This window comes from Dama dama, chromosome 14 (genome assembly GCF_033118175.1).
Source record: "Dama dama isolate Ldn47 chromosome 14, ASM3311817v1, whole genome shotgun sequence".
Classification (NCBI taxonomy): Eukaryota; Metazoa; Chordata; class Mammalia; order Artiodactyla; family Cervidae; genus Dama; species Dama dama.
The window spans coordinates 1,440,070-1,464,093 of NC_083694.1; the positions used below are offsets into that span (position 1 = coordinate 1,440,070).

Genomic DNA, 24,024 nt, shown 5'->3' on the forward strand with positions numbered 1-24,024 from the left:
GAATGTCACCATTGTTATTATTACCAATTTGGGCTCCGGATGTCAAGATCCCTATCTCATCCCACCCCTTTGCCAGATTTCTCTCTTTTCTTAGTTGAAATGGTCCTGCTCAGTTTCCAAAGGGTGCTCGTGCTGGAAGTTGGGGTCTCAGGCAGACTGGGGTGCAGGCTGGCTGCTTTGGGGATTGCTTGATGAGCATTTTAGATGAAATCAGAGACTTGAAGCTGATCTCCTCCCCTTGCTCCCCTGCCCTTTTGAAAAGGAGCCAAAGCCAAGAAAAAGCAACGACTCACAAACATAAAGGGGACCATGAACATAGCGGACAGGAGAAATCTTCCGCGGCAGTCTTGGCTGCCGGTGGGCCGATGGGGTAGATAATGGGAGAGGAAACACGGCCTTTGCAGAGAAATAGAACGGAACACTTTGTTCACTGGAAGAATGAACGCTGCTTGAGTAAGAGCCGCCCAGCCGGGGTTTCCGATGATGAGCTTGTCTTTGGGGAGATGATGGTGATTAGGTTTTCTCAAGGTGCAGGTGGCGTCCCACCCAGAAACCCTGGGGTGGGGGAAGCGAAGGTGCCGGGAAGCCGCAGCCCTGAGCAGGGCGCCCAAAGGTGCAGCCAGTGCGTCCCAGGGCTGCTCGTGGGTCCTGGCCTCTGAGCGCAGTGTCGCCAGCCACCGTGTCCCTCCGCTGTCTGCCCACGCCGAGGAGCGGGCTGTGCAAACCCCTCTGGAAGCCGCCGAACCTTTTCTCAAAGTCTATCTTTTTATGGAGCCTTAGGGAGTAGGGGCTTCCATGGTGGCTCAAATGGCAAAGACTCTGCCTGCACTGCAGGAGACTCCGGCTTGATCCCTGGGTCGGGAAGGTCCCCTGGAGTAGGAAATGGCACCCACACTAGTACTTTTGCCTGAAGAATCCCATGGACAGAGGAGCTTGTTGGGCTCTGTTGTCCACCGGGTCTCAAAGAGACTGAGCAACTTTCAGTTTTTTCACAGGGAGGAGAGGATGAGGCCAGGTGTATTTTCTGATTATTTGCACACCAACTTTCTGGGTCAAGACGGTATCCTGTCAACACTTCCCTGGACATATATTCTGTACCAGATTCTCTAAGCTTGTGATTACCTTCTAATCACAACGTAGGTATTGGAATCTCTGTTTTACGTGTGAAGAAACTAAAGTTTTGAATCTTTCCCCCAAGTTTCCAAAGTGACTTTGGTTTTTTTTTTATTAATTCTTCCTTGGCATGACTCAAGTCAGAAATGAGTGGAATCCTGTACACGGCAAAGACAGTGGCAGCTCGATCTTTGCTGGACTGGATCCTGTTACCTGGGTTAGAGGGAGCCAGGGCACAGCCAGCAGATGAGAAGACGTGGATCCAGGTGTTAGTGATGGCTGAGTTCAGATGCCTCCGCTGGGCCTTGGGTGGGTCAGGAAAAGGAGAGGCGAGCCCCTGCCCAGCGCCCTCAGCCAGGTGGTGTTCCGGCTCTGCTTGCTCCTTCTCCTCCTGCCCCATGGTGAACGCTCTGGGCTACCCTCAAAGGCAGGTCTCTGACAAGGCCGGTCAGCCCGGGCCGCACCAATTCTGCCGCGCGGGCCCTGGGCGGGATCCGGCTTGTGCCAAGGAGCAGACGTGCCCTCATCCAGGCCGTGGGCCTGGGCCTGCCGCTGGGAGGGGCGGGCAGGACTGCAGCTGCCCCAGCCCTGTGGCCGGGCTGCTGACGGGGCTCAGCCTCAGGTCCTGAAGCAGGAGGGCCCTGGACAAGGGGCTCTAGGAAACGCTGTCTACCTCCTCGGCTTTACCCAGGCCGGTGGGGCAGGCCCCTTCCTCCTGGGAATCTCAGCAGCCCTTCCACGCTGCCTGTTCTGTCTCTGCTGGATTCTCCAGGAAGAGGAGACTCAGACGAGGCTCTGGGTGGGAACGGCACAGCTCGTTTCTCCCAGCTTTTTAAGTCCTTTGGGGGTCAGCTGAATTTTGGCAGCTGCCAAAGCTCTGTCTGGAGCTGGGTTTCTGTGCCGGCGATGCAGGGGGCTGCGTTCTCTCACAGGCTAGGACAGGGGCTCCCGGGGGCTCAGCACACCTCGGTCTAGCTAGTCTTGGCCGCTGTGCTGGGTGATGTATTACCTTGGTCAACCCAGAAACAGCCCAGGGACAGGGGGTGTTGGCCATTGTCTCCACCTGAGCTGGGCTAGACGGGGCCACACCATGGATCTGTTCACCCCCAGGGCCCACAGAGGCCGAGGAGAGGGAGAGAGCCTCGCAGGAAAGCTTTGTTCCAAGCCTGTGGCCAGCCCAGCTCCCAGCTCTGAGTAACAGCAGAGATAGGATCGGGCGTAGCCAGGAAGGGTGGCAGGGTGCGGCCTGGGAGAAGAATGGCAGGATGTGGCACCGGGCACCGTGCTGGGCACCCACGCCTCAGGCCATTGTTCAGGGCTGCCCGACGCTCTCAACTCTCAGGGGCCCTGAAAGGAAGCGGTGTTCCCCTGGGACCCGTCCCCCTGGCCCTGCCCCTCCCGGCCACATGCTTCCTCCCTGGCAGTGCCCTCTGCACCACCCACACAGAGCCAGCCTGGGGGCGGGGGTCTCAGTAGAGGGTCAGGTGTGTGCCCAGCGGGGAAGTGTCGTCACTGGCCCTCCTAGGAGGGTCTGCCTTCCTGTAGCCCTGGGTCTGAGTCACCCGTCATGCTCCGATGACTGGAATTTATCTCTATCTTTATCTGTATCTAGATTGTGGGGGGGAGGGCTGTTGTTATGGAGGGAGGAAGGTCTGAGAGTAAAAAGTCCTTTGATTCCAATCTGGCTGGGCTGGTTGTTGTCTGATTGGGAGAGGAAGTGGCTGGTGATTTGTTTAGGGGTAGAAAGGGGCTTAGTTTGTGTGCCCCTGGGGTGGGAGGGGGTCAGAGGGGCTGGGAGAGGGTTGACTGTAGGCAGGAGAAAAAGGAGCTTAGCACCTAGAGTCTGCTTGCTTGCAGTCAGCTCAGAGACTCAAGACTCTGCGGCATCCAGGGTGGGGCTGTCGGGAGCCCTCTCCCCTAGGGGCCTTCACTTCTCAAGATGCTCAGGTGAGGTTAAACCCAGGAGAAGGCGGCGGAGGACCTGTGGGGTGGGTTCCCTGGAAGGGAAGGGAAGGCAGAGCAGGAACGCTGCTCCGTGCCCCAGCTGGTTGAAGGTCCTCTGACTCTATTCCTAAATCAGTATGCCCAAACAAGCCAGGTGAACCTGACCTTTCTGGGCCTCAGTTCCTCTGTTTATAAAATATGAGTAAGACTGGGCGAGAGTGAGGAGACTGGGTACATGGAAGCGCTTCTACCTGAGTGAGAGCCCCACCAGCGTGGCCTCTGACCAGGACCTGGGTGGGAACTGGGGGAGGCCCGTAATCCACATCTCCTGAGCACCAGAAGAGTCTGACTTCTAGGCATTTGGGGAGAGGGGAGGACGTGACTGCTGACCTTAAAACCTCCTGAAAAATCGTGTTTATATGATTGAAGCATGGAGCATGGTTTGTAGGGAAGGGGTAATAAGAGAATTTTTTTTTTTTTAATCTCTGGAAAAGACTTAAGGGAAGACTACACAGGGTCTTTATAAATTCATAACGTTTGGAAAATGTTTCTTACAGTCCCAAGGTAGGAACAAAAGGAAATGGATTTGCCTAGCTACTGGGCAATTTGGGTCATTCATAGGAAGAGCTTAGATGCAAGGAAGATGTGGCTGAGGATAACTGGGTGTGGGAGGTGGGGGTGTGGGAAATTAGCCCCAGAGAGCAACATCCATCTGATGATGATGATTATAATAGTTGTCACTTAGGCATTCAGATCTGCCTTGTCCTATGCTGCTGAACTATATTATACTCTCTGAGTGTTGTACAAATGTTTATTGAGCACCTATATGTGCCAGGCACTGTGCTAGACTCTGGGGCTATAATGATGAGCAAAACTAAGCTTATTTTCACACTGTGGGGTTGGATGGGTTCTCAGGCTACTGGCCCAGTCAGAAATAAAACATGTGAAAGTATCATTACCAATTGTGAAAAGTACTTTGAAGTCGCAAGTTCAGGGTGCCAAGAGAATGTAAAACAGGCACATCTTATAGGGCCTGAAGTGTTAATGGAAGGCTAATGTCTTCATCTTTGGCCTTCCCTTGTGGCTCAGCTGGTAAAGAATCTGCCTGCAATGTGGGAGACCTAGGTTCGATCTCTGGGTTGGGAAGGTCCCCTGGAGAAGGGAAAGGCTGCCTGCTCCAGTATTCTGGCCTGGAGAATCCCATGGACTACAGTCCATGGGGTTGCAACATGGGACAGCATTCCTGCTCTGCCTTCCCTTCCGGGGTTGCAAAATCAGACACAACTGAGTGACTTTCACTTCAGTCTCTTCATATTGGGAGTTTTATTCCCATTTCACTGAAGAGGAAATTGAGATTTAGAGAGGTTATGTCAGTTGTCCATGGTACACAGCAATCAATTAAGCAAAGTTAGGATTCAAATGGATTCAGATCTTCTGACCCAGAGACCTCTCTCAACCACCTGGCTCTAGGAGCTTCCTGGGCTATACGGCAACCTAATGGATGCTCACCCTGTATTATTTAATTTCCAAGGACACCTGTAAGGGATGGATTATTATACCCATTATATGGGTTAGGAGGTGGAGGCTCAGAGTTCATTAGTTTCCCAAGGTAACACAAGTCAGTTGGTGGCAGGGCAGAGATTTGAATCCAGACTGTTAAACCCTGAAGGCTGCAGTCTGCATCAACCCTGGGCTGTTGCGTCTCCGTAAACCAGTGAATCCAGGGAGGGGACCAGTGGAGAGCCAGGGCCAGTGCCTGCAGTGGAGACAGACGCCTGTGGGAATGAAGGGCCCTTTTCTGGGCTGCTAGCAGGATCTGGGGGCGTACCTCGCCCTGGTGAACATACTGACACCTCCAAGCTAGCTTGACTGGTCGCCAAGAGCCATTTGCTTTGTTACCAGGCGCGCCAGAAGCTGGGATGCACTGTTGGGAGCCCCCCCAAAATAAAGCTAATCTCCGTACCCAGTTGGGTGTACTCTTAGGAGTTAGGAGTGGGTAGAAAAGGCCATCGAGGTCAAAGGGAAGAGATGTCTTAGTGCCGCATGGTCCAACAGAAATATAATGTGAGCCACATTTACACACGTTTTTTCCTAGCTACAGTAAGAAGTGCGAAAAGAAACAGGTGAAACAAATTTTAACGATATGTTTTATTTAACCCCCAAATGTCCAAACTATTACAATTTCAACGAGTAATCAATAACCAATCATTAATGAGCTGTTTTACATTATGTTTTCGTCCTAATGCTTCCAAAACGGGGGTGTAATTTGTACTCTGCACGTTTCCACTGGGACCAGCCGCGGTTCAGGTGCTCAGCAGGGGGGTGGCTAGGGTACCGGGCCGTGCGGCCCTGGGGTTCTCTAGGACCGAGCATCACCTCCTCCGCCTCGGCCTTCAGCGGCGGGGCGCGGGGTGGGGGCACAGCGGGACCGAGCTCTCGGGGGCGGCGGGCGCTGGGGGGCCCCCGGGTGCCGCCGGGGCGCTGGGCCGCGTGGGGAGCGCCCTGAGGGTGCCCGGAGGAGAAAGCCCCTGGACCTCGGCCCGGGCGGGGCGCGCGGGGCGCGGAGCCGGCCGGGGATCAGAAGCCCGCGGCCCTGCATTGTTCGCCCGTCACACTTCCTTTGCCTTTATTGCCTTTGTCCAACACCCTATTGTCTGATTTCCTTTTGTCCCCCTTTCAGCGCTGCTGTCTTTTATTTTCCAGCCAGCCTGGTTGTTTTCATTTCTTTTGTCTGAAGTTCCTGAGAGGAAGGTTTTATTTTCAGCGGTTTGATTAATTCACAGCTTGAGCCCCGGGTTGTTTGTTATGTAATTGCGGCCCTCGGCTTCAGGATCGCGCCCCTCCCCCGCCGCCCCGGTCCCCGCGCCCCTCCCCGCCCGGGTGGGCCGCGCGCCGGCTTCCTGGCTGCTGGCCCGCCCGCGCGGGCCGGGACCCGGGCGCACCCCAGAGCCGGGCTGGGCCACGCGGGGGTCTCCTCTCCTCTCTCCTCACCCTGCAGTGCCCCTCCTGGACCCCACACCAAGCCCCCAGGGCACCTTGCCCTTTCAAAGTGGCAGGAGAGTCTGGTCTGGTCTGGTCTGGTCTGCAGGACGGCATCAAACCGAGCAGATACACCTTATTCGACTGGAATGCTTTCAGTTATTTCATGTGAAATTCTGTGCATGTATACAGTTGTGTACATCTATCGTGTGTAGCACATCGCATCATTCCTTATAAGAAGTATTTTGTTATACAGAGGTGATGTAATATACAAATATTATACTTCCCCTGCAGTTTAATTTGAAGGATGTTTTACTATATATAATTCTTGCCTTACATTCCCCTCCTAAAAATGTAATGCCCGTGTAAACAAAAATTTTTTAAAGTTTTAACAAAGCTTTTCAAACTACTATGTATCAGAATCACCAGGAGGGCTTGTTAAAACAGATTCATGGCCTCACCCACAGAAATCCTGATTTGTGCCTGACCCATGACTTCACCTTTCAAACAAGCCCCCAGGCTATGCCGGCCGCGTCCCTGCGCTGCATTCCAACCGACTGTGCTTTAACAAAGGCTCCGAGCACTCTTCTGAACACCTTGTAAATATCAATTCATCACTTCACACTGTCCATTTTACAGATGAGAAAACAGTATGGGAAGGTTAAGTAACTTGCCCAAGGTTACTCAGCAGCTCGTGGAGCAGCTGAGGCAAGACCCATGCCTTCTTGGAACCTGCTGTGTGTCCCAGCTGGGCTTGTCTCTGTGACTTTGGAGGGGGAGCAGGGCTTCTGCTGCTCTGGCCTTGAGCCTGGCGTGACCACCAAAAACGACTCCCAGGATCCTGCTCAGCTACTTGGTGATCCCACACGGCATGGTGTCGGCAACAGAAGTAGGAGATCGGGTCTCTGCTTTCGTTACACCGGGGATTGCAGAGGCCCGGAGGGGGCCAGACCTCTAATTGAGAGACTCTAACCAGATACAAGAAAATATTTCTCGGAAAGCTACTTATCTCTTAGGTCACTTCAGCTCACCTCACTTTTGGTAGATAGATAGATGGATGCAAGGAATAGTTGGAAATAGTTCACTTTTATCTTGCCTCTACTATAAGGAAAACAAAGAATAAGTGTATAGGGTAGTCAATACTTGGTTTCTGTTTGGGGCAGTAGGAGGGAGTGTGAAAGTGAAAGTCCCTCAGTCGTGTCCGACTCTCTGCGACCCCATGGACTTGTAGCTCTCCAGGTTCCTTTGTCCATGGGATTCTCGAGGCAAGAATACTGGAGTGGGTAGCCTTTCCCTTCTCCAGGGGAACTTCCCAACCCAGGGATTGAACCCAGGTCTCCTGCATTGCAGGTGGATTCTTTACCAGCTGAGTCACCAGGGCAGCCCCTGGTGAGTGGTGGAGAGGGAAACAATCTGGCCTCTTCATAAAGAGTAACTGCTACTCAACCCCAGCCAGTTATTGCCACAGACTAGCTTCAGGAGAGTTCAAGCCCAGATTTTTATGTGCTATCTCTTGATTTTTAAATTTTGGTAACTAATGACAAATATGTACTTACACATACACAGACACATACTGTATATATGATCTTGGTTTTACTGGGCTCAGAAAGAGCCACTTAAGTTTCTAGCCTTCTTGGTGGAACCCATCAGCCCACTAGTCCCAGCGCTGCAACAGGCAGGGTACGACAGAAGGTGGCCCAGTCTCCTCTAGACCTTTCTATTTAAAAAGGTGGGGGGGGGGGGGGGGACAAGAATCTTTTCCAGTCACAGTGAGTTCCAAGTGGAGCTTGTCTTTTGCATGAGTGTACCTGTTTGGGGCTGGAACAGCAGTCGCTGCCCGGGGGCTCAGGACCCCTCCCTGACTCTGCCCCTCCTCCCCCAGGATGTCTATGAGGAGCCCCGGCTCTGCCCAGCTGGTCCTGGATGAAGTTGGCACCATGGTGAACTGTACTGTCAAGGCAGAGGGCAAGAAGGAGCCTTGTCACGAGGCCCCCCGAGGCTCAGCCTCTGCAGATGAACTGCAGCCTGGAGACCCAGCCCGCCCCCCCCAGGATGGTGCTGACCAGCAAGCTCCAGCCCAGGTTCCGAGCACTCTCTTGGGGCTCCTGGGTCAGGGTCCCCAGCCCACCTCTGCAGCTCCTGTGCATGTGCCCATTCCCCCAGTGGATGGAACAGGCACCCCCCAGCCTAGCAGGGAAGAGGGGCAGGTAGACAGGTGGGCGGGTGGGTCAGGCTACCTGTTTGAGCAGGACATGGACTCACTCCTGTCCTCACTCACCTGATATTAACTGTTTACCTATGTGTGACCGGTCCTTAGCCTTGAGGACTAGTTGAGAAATAAGATACACACGTTTATAGTCTAGCTTAATCTACTAGCTTTGTCTAGTAGTAGAAATCTACTACTTTTGAATCTACTACTGATTAGAGAAAATCAGTCTTATTACCCAAACCAGAGTTTAAATCACTATTAAAGGCAATACAATTCCTCATCCTTAAAATGAAGGAGCTGAACTATATGAGTGGTGACGATTCTTTCAGCTCTTAAAAATTCCATGATTCCATTTAAGAGATGTAAAAGAAATATGTAATCAAAAGCCAAATGAGTGAAAATGAGGAGAGTTTTAGGGCTCTGAGGAGGGATCCAGCCAGGAGTAGGTGAAAGGGGGCTAGAAGTAGGGGTAGTGAATCAAGGAGGACTTCCTGGAGGAGTAAGACTTTAAGCTGAGCCTTAAAGAATGGAAAAGACTCAGATGAGAAGAGGAGAGAGGGAACAATGGCTGAAAGAGGGTAGGAGTGGGGACCCTGAGAGTAATTGGCCAGGCTGGAGTGGTAGGTGCATGCAAGGGAGTAATAATTAATAGCTGACTTTTGGGCTTTGGCTCTGCAATGGCAAACCTCATTCACATGCATTAACTCCTTTGATCCCAGCTACAATCCTATGGCAAAAGGAGGTTTAAGTATTTCCATTTTCAGAAGAGGGAGGTCAGGTTCATAGAAGTTCAGGGACTCATATGGGATTAAGCACATTATGAGTCAGTGAGCCCAGATCTCTTGTCTTAAAACCTTTTGTTCTTTTCACGAAATCTATTAAGCCAAGTCAGAGCAAAGGTCAGGAGGTGGGGAGAGAGAGGGCCCTCCTGAAGGCTGGGAGCTGGGTAGATTCTGGGGCTCCCCAGGGCAGACATCCTTGGGGTGCTCAGCGCCACCCCCACCTGTCCCTCTTCTCTTAGGGTGACAGGGACATCCAGTCTGTCTTGCAGGACGGCAGCCCCCTGGAGAACAGTGAGTCCCCAGAACCCAGGAGACCAGGAGGTTCCGAGGCTGCTTCTGGAAGCCAGGAGAGGCTGGACTTCAACAGAAATTTAAAAGAAGGTGAGACATCTGCCCTAGTTAGAGATGGGGGCCTGGGTGGGGCCGTGTTAGGATGGTTGCTTCTCAGTCTTCTGGTATCTTCCAGTTGTGCCGGCCATCGAGAAACTGCTGTCCAGTGACTGGAAGGAGAAGTTCCTGGGAAGGAGCTCTGTGGAAACCAAAGATGTCAAAGGTGAAGGCCCATGTGGGTGGGCAAGGGGGAGATACCTGAACCCCCTTCCCTTCTCCAGGCCTGGCCATGCAGTCTAGGCCTGCAGGGCAGTTTCTGGGGTTCTTGGCTCCCTCACACCTGACCTGTGCCTCTCTGGCTTCTGCCTGGCCCTAGGGGTCAGCACCATTCTTCACCCGGGGGACCCAAGTGCTGGGCTTATTCCCGTGCAGCAGAGGCCTGGTGGGAATCAAGTCCCCTGGGACCCTTGTGACCTTGGGCATGTCATTGCCACTTCCCATATCTCACTATAAAATGAATGTTCCCTCTCACTGCTGGAAATTAATTCTAGTCCATCAGGATTCAGTCAGTACATTAAAGTGTGTTTGCTTAGGTTCACTCCCAGTGTGGTTCTTTAATTTTCCGAGTTCAGTTCACTGCAGTCGCTCAGTCATGTCCCCATGAACTGCAGCACATCAGGCCTCCCTGTCCATCACCAACTCCTGGAGTTTACCCAAACTCATGTCCATTGAGTCAGTAATGCCATCCAACCATCTCATCCTCTGTCGTCCCCTTCTCCTCCTGCCTTCAGTCTTTCCCAACATCAGGGTCTTTTCAGAAGAGTCAGCTCTTCGCATCAGGTGGCCAAAGTACTGGAGTTTCAGCTTCAGCATCAGTCCTTCCAATCAACACCCAGGACTGGTCTCCTTTAGGATGGACTGGTTGGATCTCCTTGCAGTCCAAGGGACTCTCAAGAGTCTTCTCTAATACCACAATTCAAAAGCATTAATTCTTCTGCACTCAGCTTTCTTTATAGTCCAATACTCACATCCATACATGACCACTGGAAAAACCATAGCCTTCACTAGGTGGACCTTTGTTGGCAAAGTAATATCTCTGCTTTTTAATATGCTGTCTAGGTTAGTCATAACTTTCCTTCCAAGGAGTAAGCGTCTTTTAATTTCATGGCTGCAGTCACCATCTGCAGTGATTTTGGAGCCCAAAAAAATAGTCAGCCACTGTTTCCACTGTTTCCCCATCTATTTTCCATGAAGTGATGGGACCGGATACCGTGATCTTAGTTTTCTGAATATTGTTTTAAGCCAACTTTTTCACTCTCCTCTTTCACTTTCATCAAGAGGCTCTTTAGTTCTTCTTCACTTTCTGCCATCAGGGTGGTGTCATCTGCATATCTGAGGTTATTGATACTTCTTCCGGCAATCTTGATTCCAGCTTGTGCTTCTTCCAGCCCAGCGTTCTCATGATGTACTCTGCATATAAGTTAAATAAGCAGGGTGACATTATACAGCCTTGACGTACTCCTTTTCCTATTTGGAACCAGTCTGTTGTTCCATGTCCAGTTCTAACTATTGCTTCCTGACCTGCATACAGGTTTCTCAAGAGGCAGGTCAGGTGGTCTGGTATCCCCATCTCTTTAAGAATTTTCCACAGTTTATTGTGATCCACACAGTCAAAGGCTTTGGCATAGTCAATAAAGCAGAAATAGATGTTTTTCTGGAACTCTCTTGCTTTTTCGATGATCTAACAGATGTTGGCAATTTGATCTCTGGTTCCTCTGCCTTTTCTAAAACCAGCTTGAACATCTGGAAGTTCACAGTTCACGTTTTGCTGAAGCCTGGCTAGGAGAATTTTAAGCATTACTTTACTAGCGTGTGAGATGAGTGCAATTGTGCAGTAGTTTGAGCATTCTTTGGCATTGCCTTTCTATGGGATTGGAATGAAAACTGACCTTTTCCAGTCCTGTGGCCAATGCTGAGTTTTCCAAATTTGCTGACATATTGAGTGCAGCACTTTCACAGCATCGTCTTTCAGGATTTGAAATGGCTCACCTGAAATTCCATCACTTCCACTAGCTTTGTTCGTAGTGATACTTCCTAAGGCCCACTTGACTTCACATTCCAGGATGTCTGGCTCTAGGTGAGTGATCACACCATCATGATTATCTGGGTTGTGAAGATCTTTTTTGTATAGTTCTTCTGTGTATTCTTGCCACCTCTTCTTAATATCTTCTGCTTCGCTTAGGTCCATACCATTTCTGTCCTTTATTGAGCCCATCCTTGCATGAAATGTTCCCTTGGTATCTCTAATTTTCTTGAAGAGATCTCTAGTCTTTCCTATTCTATTGTTTTCCTCTATTTCTTTGCATTGATCACTGAGGAAGGCTTTCTTATCTCTCCTTGCTATTCTTTGGAACTCTGAATTCAAATGGGTATATCTTTCCTTTTCTCCTTTGCCTTTTGCATCTCTTCTTTTCACAGCTATTCGTAAGGCCTCCTCAGACAGCCATTTTGCTTTTTTGCATTTCTTAATTTTTGAGGGATGGTATTAATCCCTGTCTCCTGTACAATGTCAGGAACCTCTGTCCATAGTTCATCAGGCACTCTGTCTATTAGATCTAGTCCCTTAAATCTATTTCTCACTTCCACTGTATAATCATAGGGGATTTGATGTAGGTCATACCTGAATGGTCTAGTGGCTTTCCCCACTTTCTTCAATTTAAGTCTGAATTTGGCAATAAGGAGTTCATGATCTGAGCCACAGTCAGCTCCTCGTATTGTTTTTGCTGACTCTATAGAGCTTCTCCATCTTTGGCTACAAAGAATATAATCAATCTGATTTTTCTCAGAGGAAACTTTAAAATAACTCAGATCCCCAGGTTCAACCCCCACCTACTGACTGAGACCCACAGAGGATAGGGGCCTAGGCATCTGTATATTTCAACGACTCCCTGAGTAATTCTGATGCAAATGGTCTGTATCCTGGCACTTAGGAGTAACTGCTGCACCTGATATGAGCTGCATTGGAGACAAGTTAGACATGGCTAGTTGAGGACCATGTACCAGATCCGCTAAGCTGGTACCATGATCCAGATCCGGACCAAGCTTTACATTCAATTCCTGTTACCCTCACAGCAGCCCTCTGAGGTGACGATCACGGTGCTTATTTATAGATTCAAAAATTATAAAGTGCAGAGAAGTTGGTCGCTTGCCCAACAGCTCCCGGCAGGAATGTGTTAATAGGGGAATTTGAACCCAGATCTATCTTGCTGCAAAGCCTGCATGTATCCCCCTGGACTCTCCCATGGGACAGTTATCCACCTGGCTCGGTGGCACTGGGCTCTTGAGGATACCCCAGGGGTGCGCCAGGCCTGAGATGTCCCACCATCAGCATTTCCAGGGCCTGGAAGAGCAGCTGATGGTGGGGAGCTTCCAGAGCAGCTAGTGGTCAGCTGACTGGATGAGGAGCCTGCTCCAGGGCAAGGATCATGCTCCAGCCTTCTCTGCAGTCCAGTCCCTGGATCATGCTCCAGTCTTCTCTGCGGTCCAGTCCCTGGCAGGGGCCTGGGGGATAGCAATTGCTCAGTGTCCTACGGGTGAGCTGGTGGACAGATGAACAGACAAAAGTTGTCAACAGTGGCTGTTTCCCTGTGGAGCAGGGACCAAGGAGAGCCTGGCAGAGAAGGAGCTGCAGCTTCTGGTCATGATCCACCAGCTGTCTGCTCTGCGGGACCAGCTCCTGACTGCACACTCGGAGCAGAAGAACATGGCCGCGATGCTCTTGGAGAAGCAGCAGCAGCAGATGGAGCTGGCCCGGCAGCAGCAGGAGCAGGTGGGCCCTGCTCCCCGGGGTGGGCACCTTCAGGCACAGCGGGGAGCGTGGTGGGCCCTGCTCCCGGGGGTGGGCACCTTCAGGCACAGCGGGGAGTGTGGGGGGCCCTGCTCCCTGGGGCGGGCACCTTCAGGCACAGTGGGGAGTGTGGGGGGCCCTGCTCCCTGGGGCGGGCACCTTCAGGCACAGCGGGGAGTGTGGGGGGCCCTGCTCCCTGGGGCGGGCACCTTCAGGCACAGTGGGGAGTGTGGGGGGCCCTGCTTCTCGGGGCGGGCACCTTCAGAGCACAGCGGGGAGTGTGGGGGGCCCTGCTCCCTGGAGTGGGCACCTTCAGGCACAGCGGGGAGCATGGTGGGCCCTGCTCCCTGGAGTGGGCACCTTCAGGCACAGTGGGGAGTGTGGGGGGCCCTGCTCCCTGGGGCGGGCACCTTTAGGTACAGCGGGGAGTGTGGGGGGCCCTGCTTCTCGGGGTGGGCACCTTCAGAGCACAGCAGGGAGTGTGGGGGGGCCCTGCTCTCCAGGGCGGGCACTGTGGGGAGCGTGGGGCAGGCCTGGCTGGTGCAGGCCGAGGCCACAGGCGGGTGGGGAGGGGGCCGCAGGAAGGGGCTGGGATTCCCACCTCTGGGAGTGCATCAGTCCTTGCAAGAGGGCCAGGGTGGAGGGTGCTGGGGGGCTCTGAGCGAAAGCAACCAGCTGCTTCCTGGTCTCTAAGAGAAGGGCGAGCTCTCTGCAAAGGGAGAGTAAATCTGGAGGGCTGGCTGGCTGGCTGGCTTCTTATCCTGTCCAGCTATCCTGCCTATCCGTCCACTGGTGTGGAAGGCAGGCTATTGATGGGGCTGCAAAGGCTTATGGGAAGTGGGATCCTGGGGCCTAATGTCCACGCTCCCATTGCCTACTCTTTCCTTCTGCCAGATTGCTAAGCAGCAGCAACAGCTGATTCAACAGCAGCATAAGATCAACCTCCTTCAGCAGCAGATCCAGGTAAAAGGGGGGAGGGCTGGGCTGTGGGAGAGCTGGAGGTTGCGGGGTGGACGCCAGTGTGCAGACGTGCTGTGAACGGGGAAAGACAGCGGCTGTGGATGAAGCAGAACCACTCAGGCATGGCCCCAAGCAGGGAGGCCCATGTCTGCTCTGCCCCTTCCCTTGTTTTCGTCCCCGTGCCAAGGGCAGGGCCCAGAATACCTTCCTCCCAGCTGGGATCTGAGGGCGCAGACAGGGGCCCGTGGAGCGGGTGTGGGGTCCGATAGATCCTTTTGAAAACTGCCCTCTCTTCCCAGGCCAACCCTCTGTGTCCAGGGCTGACCACAGCTGGGTAACTGGTTGGGACCCCCAGGACTTTCCCAGTGTTTCTTTGCCCTCAGCAGGTCAACATGCCTTACGTCATGATTCCAGCCTTCCCCCCAAGCCACCAACCTCTGCCTGTTACCCCCGACTCCCAGCTGGCTCTGCCCATTCAGCCCATCCCCTGCAAACCAGGTGAGTGTGGGAAGGAGCCCAGGAACTGCTGTCTCTGTCAATTTGCAGTGTCACCTTTCTGGGTCTCAGTTTGGGATCTGTCTATAATCCCTTCTTTCTGAATTTCACTGGGAGAATGAAAAGAAACAGCACATAACCATAACGTGCTTTCCAGACTAAGGATGTTGCCAATCTAGGTCTAGTCTCCAGTTCTGGGACACTTCCTGTTCCAGAATATCAGTACTTGAACATTAACTGATTTATACATCTCCCGAATTCACACTCCTGCTCTGCTCTGCCCTGTCACGGGACTCGGTGACCGCAGAGCAGAGCGCCAGCCGTGCGTCCGGAGCTGACCAGTAGCTAGGCAGCCATGAGGTGATAAAATGTGGACTCTGAGCTGAGACAGCAGAGTACCAACAGCCAGGGAATCTGGGAGGGCTTCTTGCGGTGCTCACTTGGGTCCTGGGGGCGCGGACTTGTGAGGATGAAGCTGGGAACTGAGGGTGGAGAGCCGGGGCCTGGATCCTGGGGCCGGAAGCCCAGTGGGGTGTCGGTGTGGGCCGGCGGCAGGGCTGAGCGTGGACTCTGGAGTTTATCTGTAGGATGTGGGATGTGCCCGGACGTTTCAGCAGAGGCCGCGTTGTCACACTGGCTGTGGGTGGTGGGGGACAGGGCGGGTACCAGGTGGAGTTGAGACTGGGTCGGGGGCTGTTGGGGGGATGCTTGAGATGTGGGTGACAAGCCCAAATGAAAGCAGCGAGCGTGGGATGGAGGCGGTGAGGGAGCTGTGAGCACGGAGTCCTTGTGAGCGGCCCTGGGGGCAGGCGGAGGCGCTGCCAGCCCTGGTCCAGGAGGGGATCGGGTTTTAGTCAGCTGGAGAACAGCTCCCTTTGGTGATGTTCTCGTTCCACGTGAGAGACAGCAGAGGAAATCCAGCGTGGGTCCAGCAGCAAGGCCTCTGGGCTGTGGCCACAGTTCCTGGGTCAGCCCCCGTGACTCAGGGTGGAGGCAGGGAAAGCATAAAGGCCTGGAAAGTCAGACCCTGCTTTGAGGGCAGCTTCCTGGGGTGAAGGCGTGGGAACTGGGGGTGGTATGGGGTGAAGGGGAGGGCGGGTTGCACAAAACCACAGCACCTCCAGGTGTTCGCGGGGCCGAGATGCAGGGCTGAGGAGGGCAGGCGCCTGTGCGGGGATGGGTCCACAGCCTCGCGGGCAAGGGTGACAGGAAGTAAGTTTTGGGAGACCTGTGCTGGCCAGGCTACCACCTGCTTTATCTGCTCCCAGATCCTAGTGGGCAGGGAGCCCTGTGGCCGCCAGCTGCGCCGCCAGGTTGCGAGCGTTAGTGGCGCCCACAGCCCACAGGACAGGGTCCAAACTCCTAGGCTCAGCCGTCACAGGCCGCGAGCCCCGCTGGTCCACGGCATGCCGCCCTCACTTCCCACCTTCTGCTTTGGCACCCGCCCGCCTCCACTGCACCTACCCACCCACTGACACCCCCCTCCCCCTGGGAGGCCTGGTCCGGTCCCCCCAGCTGAGCAGAGTTCTCTGGCACGCCACGCACACAGCCCGTATCACCACCGATCTTGTCGGCAGTGGCTTATCTTCATGGCTCATCTCTCCATCTCAATTGTCAAGTCAGTGAGGCTGGGCCTCCTTGAGGGAGAATGAGCCCAGCTACGTAGAAGAGAGCTCGAGCCTATACAGGGGAAGGTCTGGGTGCAGATCTCAGTGCTCCCATTCATTAGCTGTATGGGCACCCGTGCCATTTCTCCCCGTCTCAGTTTCCTTATCTGTAAAATGGGATGATGTAAACTGAGTACCTATTCATATGCCGCACACTAGAGATTATCTTGATAATGCACATAAGACAGACTACAAACCAGGTAGCTGCTTTTGTACCCTGCATGTGTATGCATGTATGCTAAATCACTTCAGTCGTGTCCAGCTCTGCGACCCAATGGACTGTAGCTCGCCAGGCTCCTCTCTCCTTGGGATTCCAGGCAAGAACACTGGAGTGGGTTGCCATGCCCTTGTCCAGGGGATCTGCCCAATCCAGGGATTGAACCTGCCTCTCTTAAGTCTCCTGCACTGGCAGGCAGGCTCTTTACCACTATCGCCACCTGGGAAACCCGCCCTGCCTGTAGTAGGTACACAATCCGTAGAAGGAGTAGAGCTCATCTTGCCTTTGGGTGGGAACTCTGTAGTCAGTGGGTTGGGAAGGGCAAGAACAGGATGAAGATACAGGGGGCGGGGTGGGGGTGGGGGTGGGTGGGGTGGCCAGGAGGCCTCAGCAGCACTCGGGCTGGGAGGCAGCAGTTGGAAGCCAACTGGGCCGCTCTGAGCCTCCGCCTGCTTTGCGCTGCTGGGGCCTCGTCAAGCAGGGTGTCTGCTGTTCTGTGCTCATCCAGGGCTTTTCTCCTTGCCGCCTTTTCCATAGTGGAGTATCCGCTGCAGCTATTGCACAGCCCCCCCGCCCCAGTGGTGAAGAGGCCTGGGGCCTTGTCAGCCCACCACCCCCTGCAGGTACCGTCCCCCACCGGCCGGTGCCCTGGCCCTCGAGGGCCGGCCGCCCCTCGGGGATGGGGGTCCTTTGTGCTCCCGTACTTCTGCCCTGGTTTCCCGCCTCCTTGTCTCCTCCGCCCAGCTCTGGCCCACGTGCCCCTGGCCCCATTGGTGTTGCTGACCCTCAGCGTCTCCCTCAGGAACCCTCCCAACCGCTGAACCTCACGGCCAAGCCCAAGGCTTCGGAGCTGCCTAATTCCTCCAGCTCCCCCAACCTGAAGCTGAGCAACTGTGGACCACGTCCCCCAAGCCACGGGGCCCCCACGCTGGACCTGCAGGCCAACCCCCCTAGCCTGCCTTTGGGTAAGCCCCCCACGCCTTTCCCTGCTAAGGGAGAGCGGGATCTGAACAGGTCCGTGAGAGTCTCTATGACCAGAGGTTAGACTCGCTCCTTTCAGCCCCCTTGAGTTTCAGCACTCGGCGTCCCGGAGACCCTTCCTGCTCTCCCCGCCAGATCTGACTGAGCAGCAACCGCCCCACCATCGGGGATCTAGGCCTTTCTCCCGTCCATCTGTGGGCACCAGGGCTCCCCGTCAGCGCTGCCGCTTGGGGGTGTGCAGGCCAGCAGAAGGGAGGAGGGTGCATCACCCCAGGGGTGGCAGGACACAACCTCGCTCACGCACCCCTCTGCTCCTGTCCCCGCCATCTCCCCAGGCTTCCTCGGTGAAGGGGACGCTGTCACCAAAGCCATCCAGGATGCCCGACAGCTGCTGCACAGCCACAGCGGAGCCTTAGACGCTTCGCCCAGCGCCCCGTTCCGCAAGGTACGGACCCTGCCCTGCACCCGGGGGCCGGGGGGGACACAGAGGCTGAGGCTACCGCGGGAAAGCAGGGCAGGGAGTGGGGTGAGCAGAGGGGGCTGATTACGAGTTCCCTGTCTCCACAGGACCTCATTGGCGTGGACACATCACCAGCCAAGGAGCGGCTGGAGGACAGCTGTGTGCACCCGCTGGAAGAAGCCATGCTGGGCTGTGACATGGACGGTGAGGATCTGCGGCCGCTGCTGCTCCCCGCCAGGGCCAGGGCGGGTCAGGGGAGTCTCTCTGCAACCCTTCTCCCCTAGGGGGTCTGTGGAGTCCCCTTACTGGTCCCTCCCTTGCCTGCCTCCTCCCTGTGGCCCTGCTGGTCTTCCCTGCCTGCTGCAGGAGGCTCCAGTGACCCCTGGTGGTGATGGAAGGGAGGACGATCTGCCAGCCCTGGAGGACGATCCTTACCCCAAGCTGCCCTGGGGGACTCTCCTGACCCCAGGCTGCCCTAGGGTCTCTCCTGACCCCACACTGGCTGCCCTGGGGGACTCTCCTGACCCCACACTGGCTGCCCTGGGGGACTCTCCTGACCCCACACTGGCTGCCCTGGGGGACTCTCCTGACCCCACACTGGCTGCCCTGGGGGACTCTCCTGACCCCACACTGGCTGCCCTGGGGGACTCTCCTGACCCCACACTGGCTGCCCTGGGGGACTCTCCTGACCCCACACTGGCTGCCCTGGGGGACTCTCCTGACCCCAGGCTGCCCTAGGGTCTCTCCTGACCCCACACTGGCTGCCCTGGGGGACTCTCCTGACCCCAGGCTGCCCTGGGGGATTCTCCTGACCCCAGGCTGCCCTAGGGTCTCTCCTGACCCCACACTGGCTGCCCTGGGGGACTCTCCTGACCCCAGGCTGGCTGCCCGCCCAGGCTGATTCCTCCCCTGCTCCCCAGGCTCCCGCCACTTCCCTGAGTCCCGGAACAGCAGTCACATCAAGCGGCCCATGAATGCCTTCATGGTGTGGGCCAAGGACGAGAGAAGGAAGATCCTCCAAGCTTTCCCAGACATGCATAACTCCAGCATCAGCAAGATCCTTGGTGAGGGCCAGTGGGGTCTCGGGGCTGGGGTGGGGAGGGTATGGGGCCTCTCGGAGCCGTAGTCCAGCAGGATCTGGCTGCAGAAGTCAGCTGGGTCTAACCGGGGCTTACTGGGTGAGGGCCCAGGCCATGGTGAACTCCACGGAATCTGCCGGTGTTTGGGAATCAGGCAGGAAGTGGGCCCAGTGGGTCCTAGAGCCTTGTCATACGGTGGGGCTCTTCTGCACCTACGAACTTGGGGGGAGAGAGAGTGTGTGTGTGCACATTGTCTAGCTCTCCCTCTTCTATCTCTTCCTAACCTGTCCTTCTCTTTGCCCAGACCCTTGGAGTTGGCTCTGGCAGGAAACAAGAGAGACATATTCTTGGGCTGTCAGTAGAAAGGGTTTTGAAAGTATACCTCCTCATTGGGGGCCAACGAGAAGTGGAGGGTCGCGCAGGTGGGGCTAGAAAAAGCAGTTGTTTTCAAGCCTCAGCTCCTCCAGTTTAGGCCTGTGGTCATTGTTGAGGGCCTGGGGGCCTACTCTTTTATTTATGCAAATCATGCAGACCAGAGGCTTCCCAGAGTTGCCGGGTAGTTTGGTATGTGGGTGGGTGCAGTCTTAAGCTAGCAGTTGGGTATCCTTCTACCTGTCAACCTCATTCATTTGCTCAGTATCCATGGAGCACCCACACTGGGCCAGGCCCTTACTGTGTATATATGATTGCACATGAATCTGGGACCCGAAACCTTGGTGGGGTCTCCGGCACCCACAGAGGGTGGGCTGTGTCAGCATAGCCCAGTGCTGACTGCCTGCCCTGGGGCTGGGCCAGGCTCCCGCTGGAAGTCCATGAGCAACCAGGAGAAGCAACCTTACTATGAGGAGCAGGCCAGACTGAGCAGGCAGCACCTGGAGAAGTACCCCGACTACAAGTACAAGCCACGGCCCAAGCGCACCTGCATCGTGGAGGGCAAGCGGCTGCGGGTGGGCGAGTACAAGGCTCTGATGAGGACCCGGCGCCAGGATGCCCGCCAGAGCTACGCGACCCCGTGAGCGGGCCTGCCTGGCGGCCGGGGCTGCACGCGCGCGTGTGTGCGTGTGAGAGACAGGGCTCAGTGTGGGCTTCCAGGGGAGCTGTGTGTGTGTGTGTGTGTGTGTGTGTATGTGTGAGAGAGAGACAGGGTTTAGTGTGGGCTTCCAGGGGAGCTGTGTGTGTGAGAGAGATAGGGCTCAGTGTGGGCTTCCAGGGGAGCTGTGTGTGTGAGAGAGAGACAGGGCTTAGTGTGGGCTTCCAGGGGAGCTGTGTGTGTGTGTGTGTGTGTGTGTGTGTGTGTGTGAGAGAGAGAGAGACAGGGTTTAGTGTGGGCTTCCAGGGGAGATGTGTGTGTGAGAGAGATAGGGCTCAGTGTGGGCTTCCAGGGGAGCTGCGTGCGTGCATGTGTGTGTGTGTGAGAGATAGGGCTTAGTGTGGGCTTCCAGGGGAGCTGCGTGTGTGTGTGTGAAAGAGAGATAGGGCTCAGTGTGGGCTTCCAGGGGAGCTGCGTGTGTGTGTGTGTGTGTGTGTTTGTGTGAGACAGGGCTTAGTGTGGGCTTCCAGGGGAGCTGCGTGTGTGTGTGTGTGTGTGAGACAGGGCTTAGTGTGGGCTTCCAGGGGAGCTGCGTGTGTGTGTGTGTGTGTGAGACAGGGCTTAGTGTGGGCTTCCAGGGGAGCTGCGTGTGTGTGTGTGTGTGTGTGTGTGTGTGAGAGAGAGAGAGAGAGGGCTTGTGTGTGTGTGTGTGTGTGTGTGTGTGTGTGAGAGAGAGAGAGAGAGAGAGAGAGACAGGGCTTAGTGTGGGCTTCCAGGGGAGCTGCGTGTGTGTGTGTGTGTGTGAGACAGGGCTTAGTGTGGGCTTCCAGGGGAGCTGCGTGTGTGTGTGTGTGTGTGAGACAGGGCTTAGTGTGGGCTTCCAGGGGAGCTGCGTGTGTGTGTGTGTGTGTGTGTGTGTGAGAGAGAGAGAGAGAGAGAGAGGGCTTGTGTGTGTGTGTGTGTGTGTGTGTGTGTGTGAGAGAGAGAGAGAGAGAGAGAGAGACAGGGCTTAGTGTGGGCTTCCAGGGGAGCTCTGTGTGTGTGTGTGTGTGTGTGTGTGTGTGTGAGAGAGAGAGAGACAGGGCTTAGTGTGGGCTTCCAGGGGAGCTGCGTGTGCACACACTTGACCAAAGCAGGCATCCCAGTGGTTCCTTTAAATAGGAAACTCCCTGGCACATATGAAATATACAACTTCCCCAAACTGAATTTACACATGATCCTCTAGGAGTATCTGAACATGTGGCCCTGTGGCTGCATGGGGCGGGCAGGGCAGGTCTGTAGCCCACAGTAAATTTGCCATCAGCAAAGCGCCAGGGAGCAGGTGTGTGTGTCTTGGAGCCAGAAGGGTGGGGGTGGGAGGACGTGCCCTGCGGAGGCCCAGAGGACAGTGGGCCGGGGGTCGGAGTCGGGAGCACCTGTAACCGCACCTGTCCCCTGCCCGCAGCCAGCAGACCGGCCAGGTGCAGACGAGCCCCTCGGAAGTCCTGTACCCGCGGGTGGCAGGCCTGCCCCTCGCACAGCCCCTGGTGGAGCACTACGTGCCCCGCGGCCTGGACCCAAACATGCCCGTCATCGTCAACACCTGCAGCCTCAGGGAGGAGGGCGAGGGCCCAGAGGACAGGCACTCGGTGGCTGATGGTGAGATGTTCCGGTTCAGCGAGGACGAGGACTCGGAGGGCGAGGAGAAGAGCGACGGCGAGCTGGTGGTGCTCACGGACTGATCCCGGCGGCCCGAGCCCGGCCCTCCTCCCCGCGGAGACCTGGGCACAGCCGCCCCGCCCACTGGTACTTGGACTCGGGCCTGCCAGAAGATGGGCACAGCTGTGCGTGTGGAGATGCATTCGCGGCGGGAGGTGACCGCTCTGCACACCCCCTGTGGGCACACGGAGGCGCTGGTGGCCTCGGTGGCTCCTGCTCAGTGGCGATGGGCTGGGCTCGCCGGGCTCCACTGAGGCTCTTGGGGCCCATGGCCAGCGGGCACTGTGTGACCCTCCCCCCCTGCAGGTCTGCCCGTCCTGGGGGTATGGCAGCTACAGACCTGTTCCTCTAGGGCCACAGTTTTGTTATTTCCATTCTTGTTCTGGCTGGACCAGCTGCCGCGGGACCAACATGCACCCCGCCGTCACCACCACAGTGCCCCAGATGGCTGCTTTAACCAGCAGGCTCTTTGTGCACAGAGGTCTGGCTGTCCTCGCTGTCCCTCCCTTCCACCAAGCCTCTCATGTCTCTGGCTGCTGTGTGCACCTGTGTTTTCGTCTGTTCTTGCATCGCATAAGGTATTTATTGAGTGCCAGGGGCCCTTGCTGAGCTCCCGCGGCTGTGTCTCCTGGCGCCATTCTTGCTTCTCTGGGGGGCTCTCTGCGCCTCTGTCTGTCCCCGAATTGCTACCTCTCCATGTCAGTCTGGGCGTCTCAGGTTCTGTGTGTCCGTAGTGCATTTCTGTCCTTGCCTCTCTGCAGGGCTTGTTTGTGTCTCTCCCTTCCCCAATGCCTGCCCTTGCCCCTCTGACACCCACTGGGTTTCTGCAGGCCCCAGTCTGCCCCGGGTCCCAGGCATCCCGGCCGCTCCTGCCCACTCCGTCACTGCCTCCCTGACTCCCCTGTAAGCTCCCTGGGAGTCACTTCCACTTCCAGCTCCCGAGACCGGGGACGTGCTGGCCTCCAGACGGGGCGCCTCAGCCCCGTCCCGACCTGAGTGCCAGGAGCGGGGCGGAGCACTGGCAGTGCCCCTTCTGTGAGCGGCAGGAGCGTGGGAGGGCTCTCGAGGCCACGGGGCTCCACAGCCTCTGGAGCTGGAGGTGGGCAGGCTCCGTGTCCTGGGGGGCTTCATCCTCTCCCCCTGCCCCACGCCACACCGGGAGCTTGCCCCGGTCCTGGTCCCTATCACTGAGTCTTTCCCCAAGAAAATCAAATCCTGCTGGCACCTGACTCCAAAGATCTGGAACAGCCCTGGGCAGGGTGGGAAGGGAACCCACACCCCACAGGGACAGATGTGGAGTTTGTGTCTGTTCCCCCATCTTCCCCCTTCTCCTGCCCCACACCCAGCTTTTCTCCAGCTGTTTCTTTTTTTTTTATGACTGTAAACATAGATAGTGCTTTATTTTGTTAATAATAAGATAATGATTAGTAACTTAACCAGCACATTTCTCCTGTTTACACCTGGGGGGATTTTTTGTTTTTGTTGATATAATAAAGACAGACCGTTTCAGAATCTGGCCCTCGCCGGGAAGGGTGGGGAGACAGGCTGGCCTAAGGCCACAGTCCCTCAGCGCGCCCCAGCCCGGCGCCACTACCCCTGGTGGCAGCCCCGTGGAGCCAGGCAGGAGACATCCCGGGCCAAGGAGGCCAGGCTAGATGGCCCCCAGGGCCCACATGCGACGGCCACCTGCTCCAGGGAGGGGAGCCCAGCCTCACCACAGCGCCCCCTGAGGTCCGAAGAAGAGAATGCAGTGTTAAGAGCACCATGGTAGTAAGTCAGGAACTCGGCAAGTTCTCCGCAGGACTGGCCGTGTGGTCCTGTGCGTGAGTTGGGGGGATGTCGTTTCCCCTTTGTGCCTCATTACCCTCATCTGAGAAACAAGGTATGTTATCCTCTCTCAGAGAAGGAGCCCTTTGAAAATCTAATGACTCATTCCACAAAAGGGCTCACGCAGACACCATGAGCCCCCCAGGATACTGATGAATGAAGCAGGGTCGCTATTTCTGTATTTCAGGGCTCTGTGACCTTACACTTTGAAATGAGGATTTCAAATATCTGTGTATCACAGAAGGGAAGTAACAGTCCCTAAGAGCTGGATGACTGAAACTCTCAAAGTGCAAGAAGAGCTGATAAAAAGACCAGCTCTTGCAGCTGAAATAATCCCATGAATATGAAATTGGGGCAGCAGAGCTAACAGTGCTGTGTCAGTTAGACTTGGGGTGGATTAACGGAA

At 55.6% G+C, this 24,024-nt stretch overlaps 1 protein-coding gene across 7 annotated transcripts in view; it reads left to right on the top strand.

Annotated features, from left to right (window-relative positions):
• SOX13 (SRY-box transcription factor 13) overlaps window positions 1-23,227 on the top strand; it is a 45,286-nt gene extending 22,059 nt beyond the window's left edge. The window contains exons 1-14 of one of the 7 annotated variants that reach the window (XM_061159860.1): window positions 6,619-6,635; window positions 7,919-8,117; window positions 9,267-9,408; window positions 9,494-9,580; window positions 13,014-13,186; window positions 14,099-14,167; window positions 14,548-14,662; window positions 17,081-17,166; window positions 17,346-17,508; window positions 17,860-17,969; window positions 18,092-18,188; window positions 18,905-19,048; window positions 19,859-20,118; window positions 21,538-21,678. In XM_061159860.1, the coding sequence (XP_061015843.1) occupies window positions 7,920-8,117; window positions 9,267-9,408; window positions 9,494-9,580; window positions 13,014-13,186; window positions 14,099-14,167; window positions 14,548-14,662; window positions 17,081-17,166; window positions 17,346-17,508; window positions 17,860-17,969; window positions 18,092-18,188; window positions 18,905-19,048; window positions 19,859-20,079 (1,605 nt within the window). In that variant the 5' untranslated portion in view covers window positions 6,619-6,635; window position 7,919 and the 3' untranslated portion in view covers window positions 20,080-20,118; window positions 21,538-21,678. Of the gene's footprint in view, window positions 1-6,618; window positions 6,636-7,918; window positions 8,118-9,266; window positions 9,409-9,493; window positions 9,581-13,013; window positions 13,187-14,098; window positions 14,168-14,547; window positions 14,663-17,080; window positions 17,167-17,345; window positions 17,509-17,859; window positions 17,970-18,091; window positions 18,189-18,904; window positions 19,049-19,858; window positions 20,119-21,537 lie in introns of those variants that run through there. The other 6 variants (XM_061159859.1, XM_061159858.1, XM_061159854.1 and 3 more) reach the window with 6 other exon arrangements.
• The last annotated feature ends 797 nt before the right edge of the window (window positions 23,228-24,024 follow it).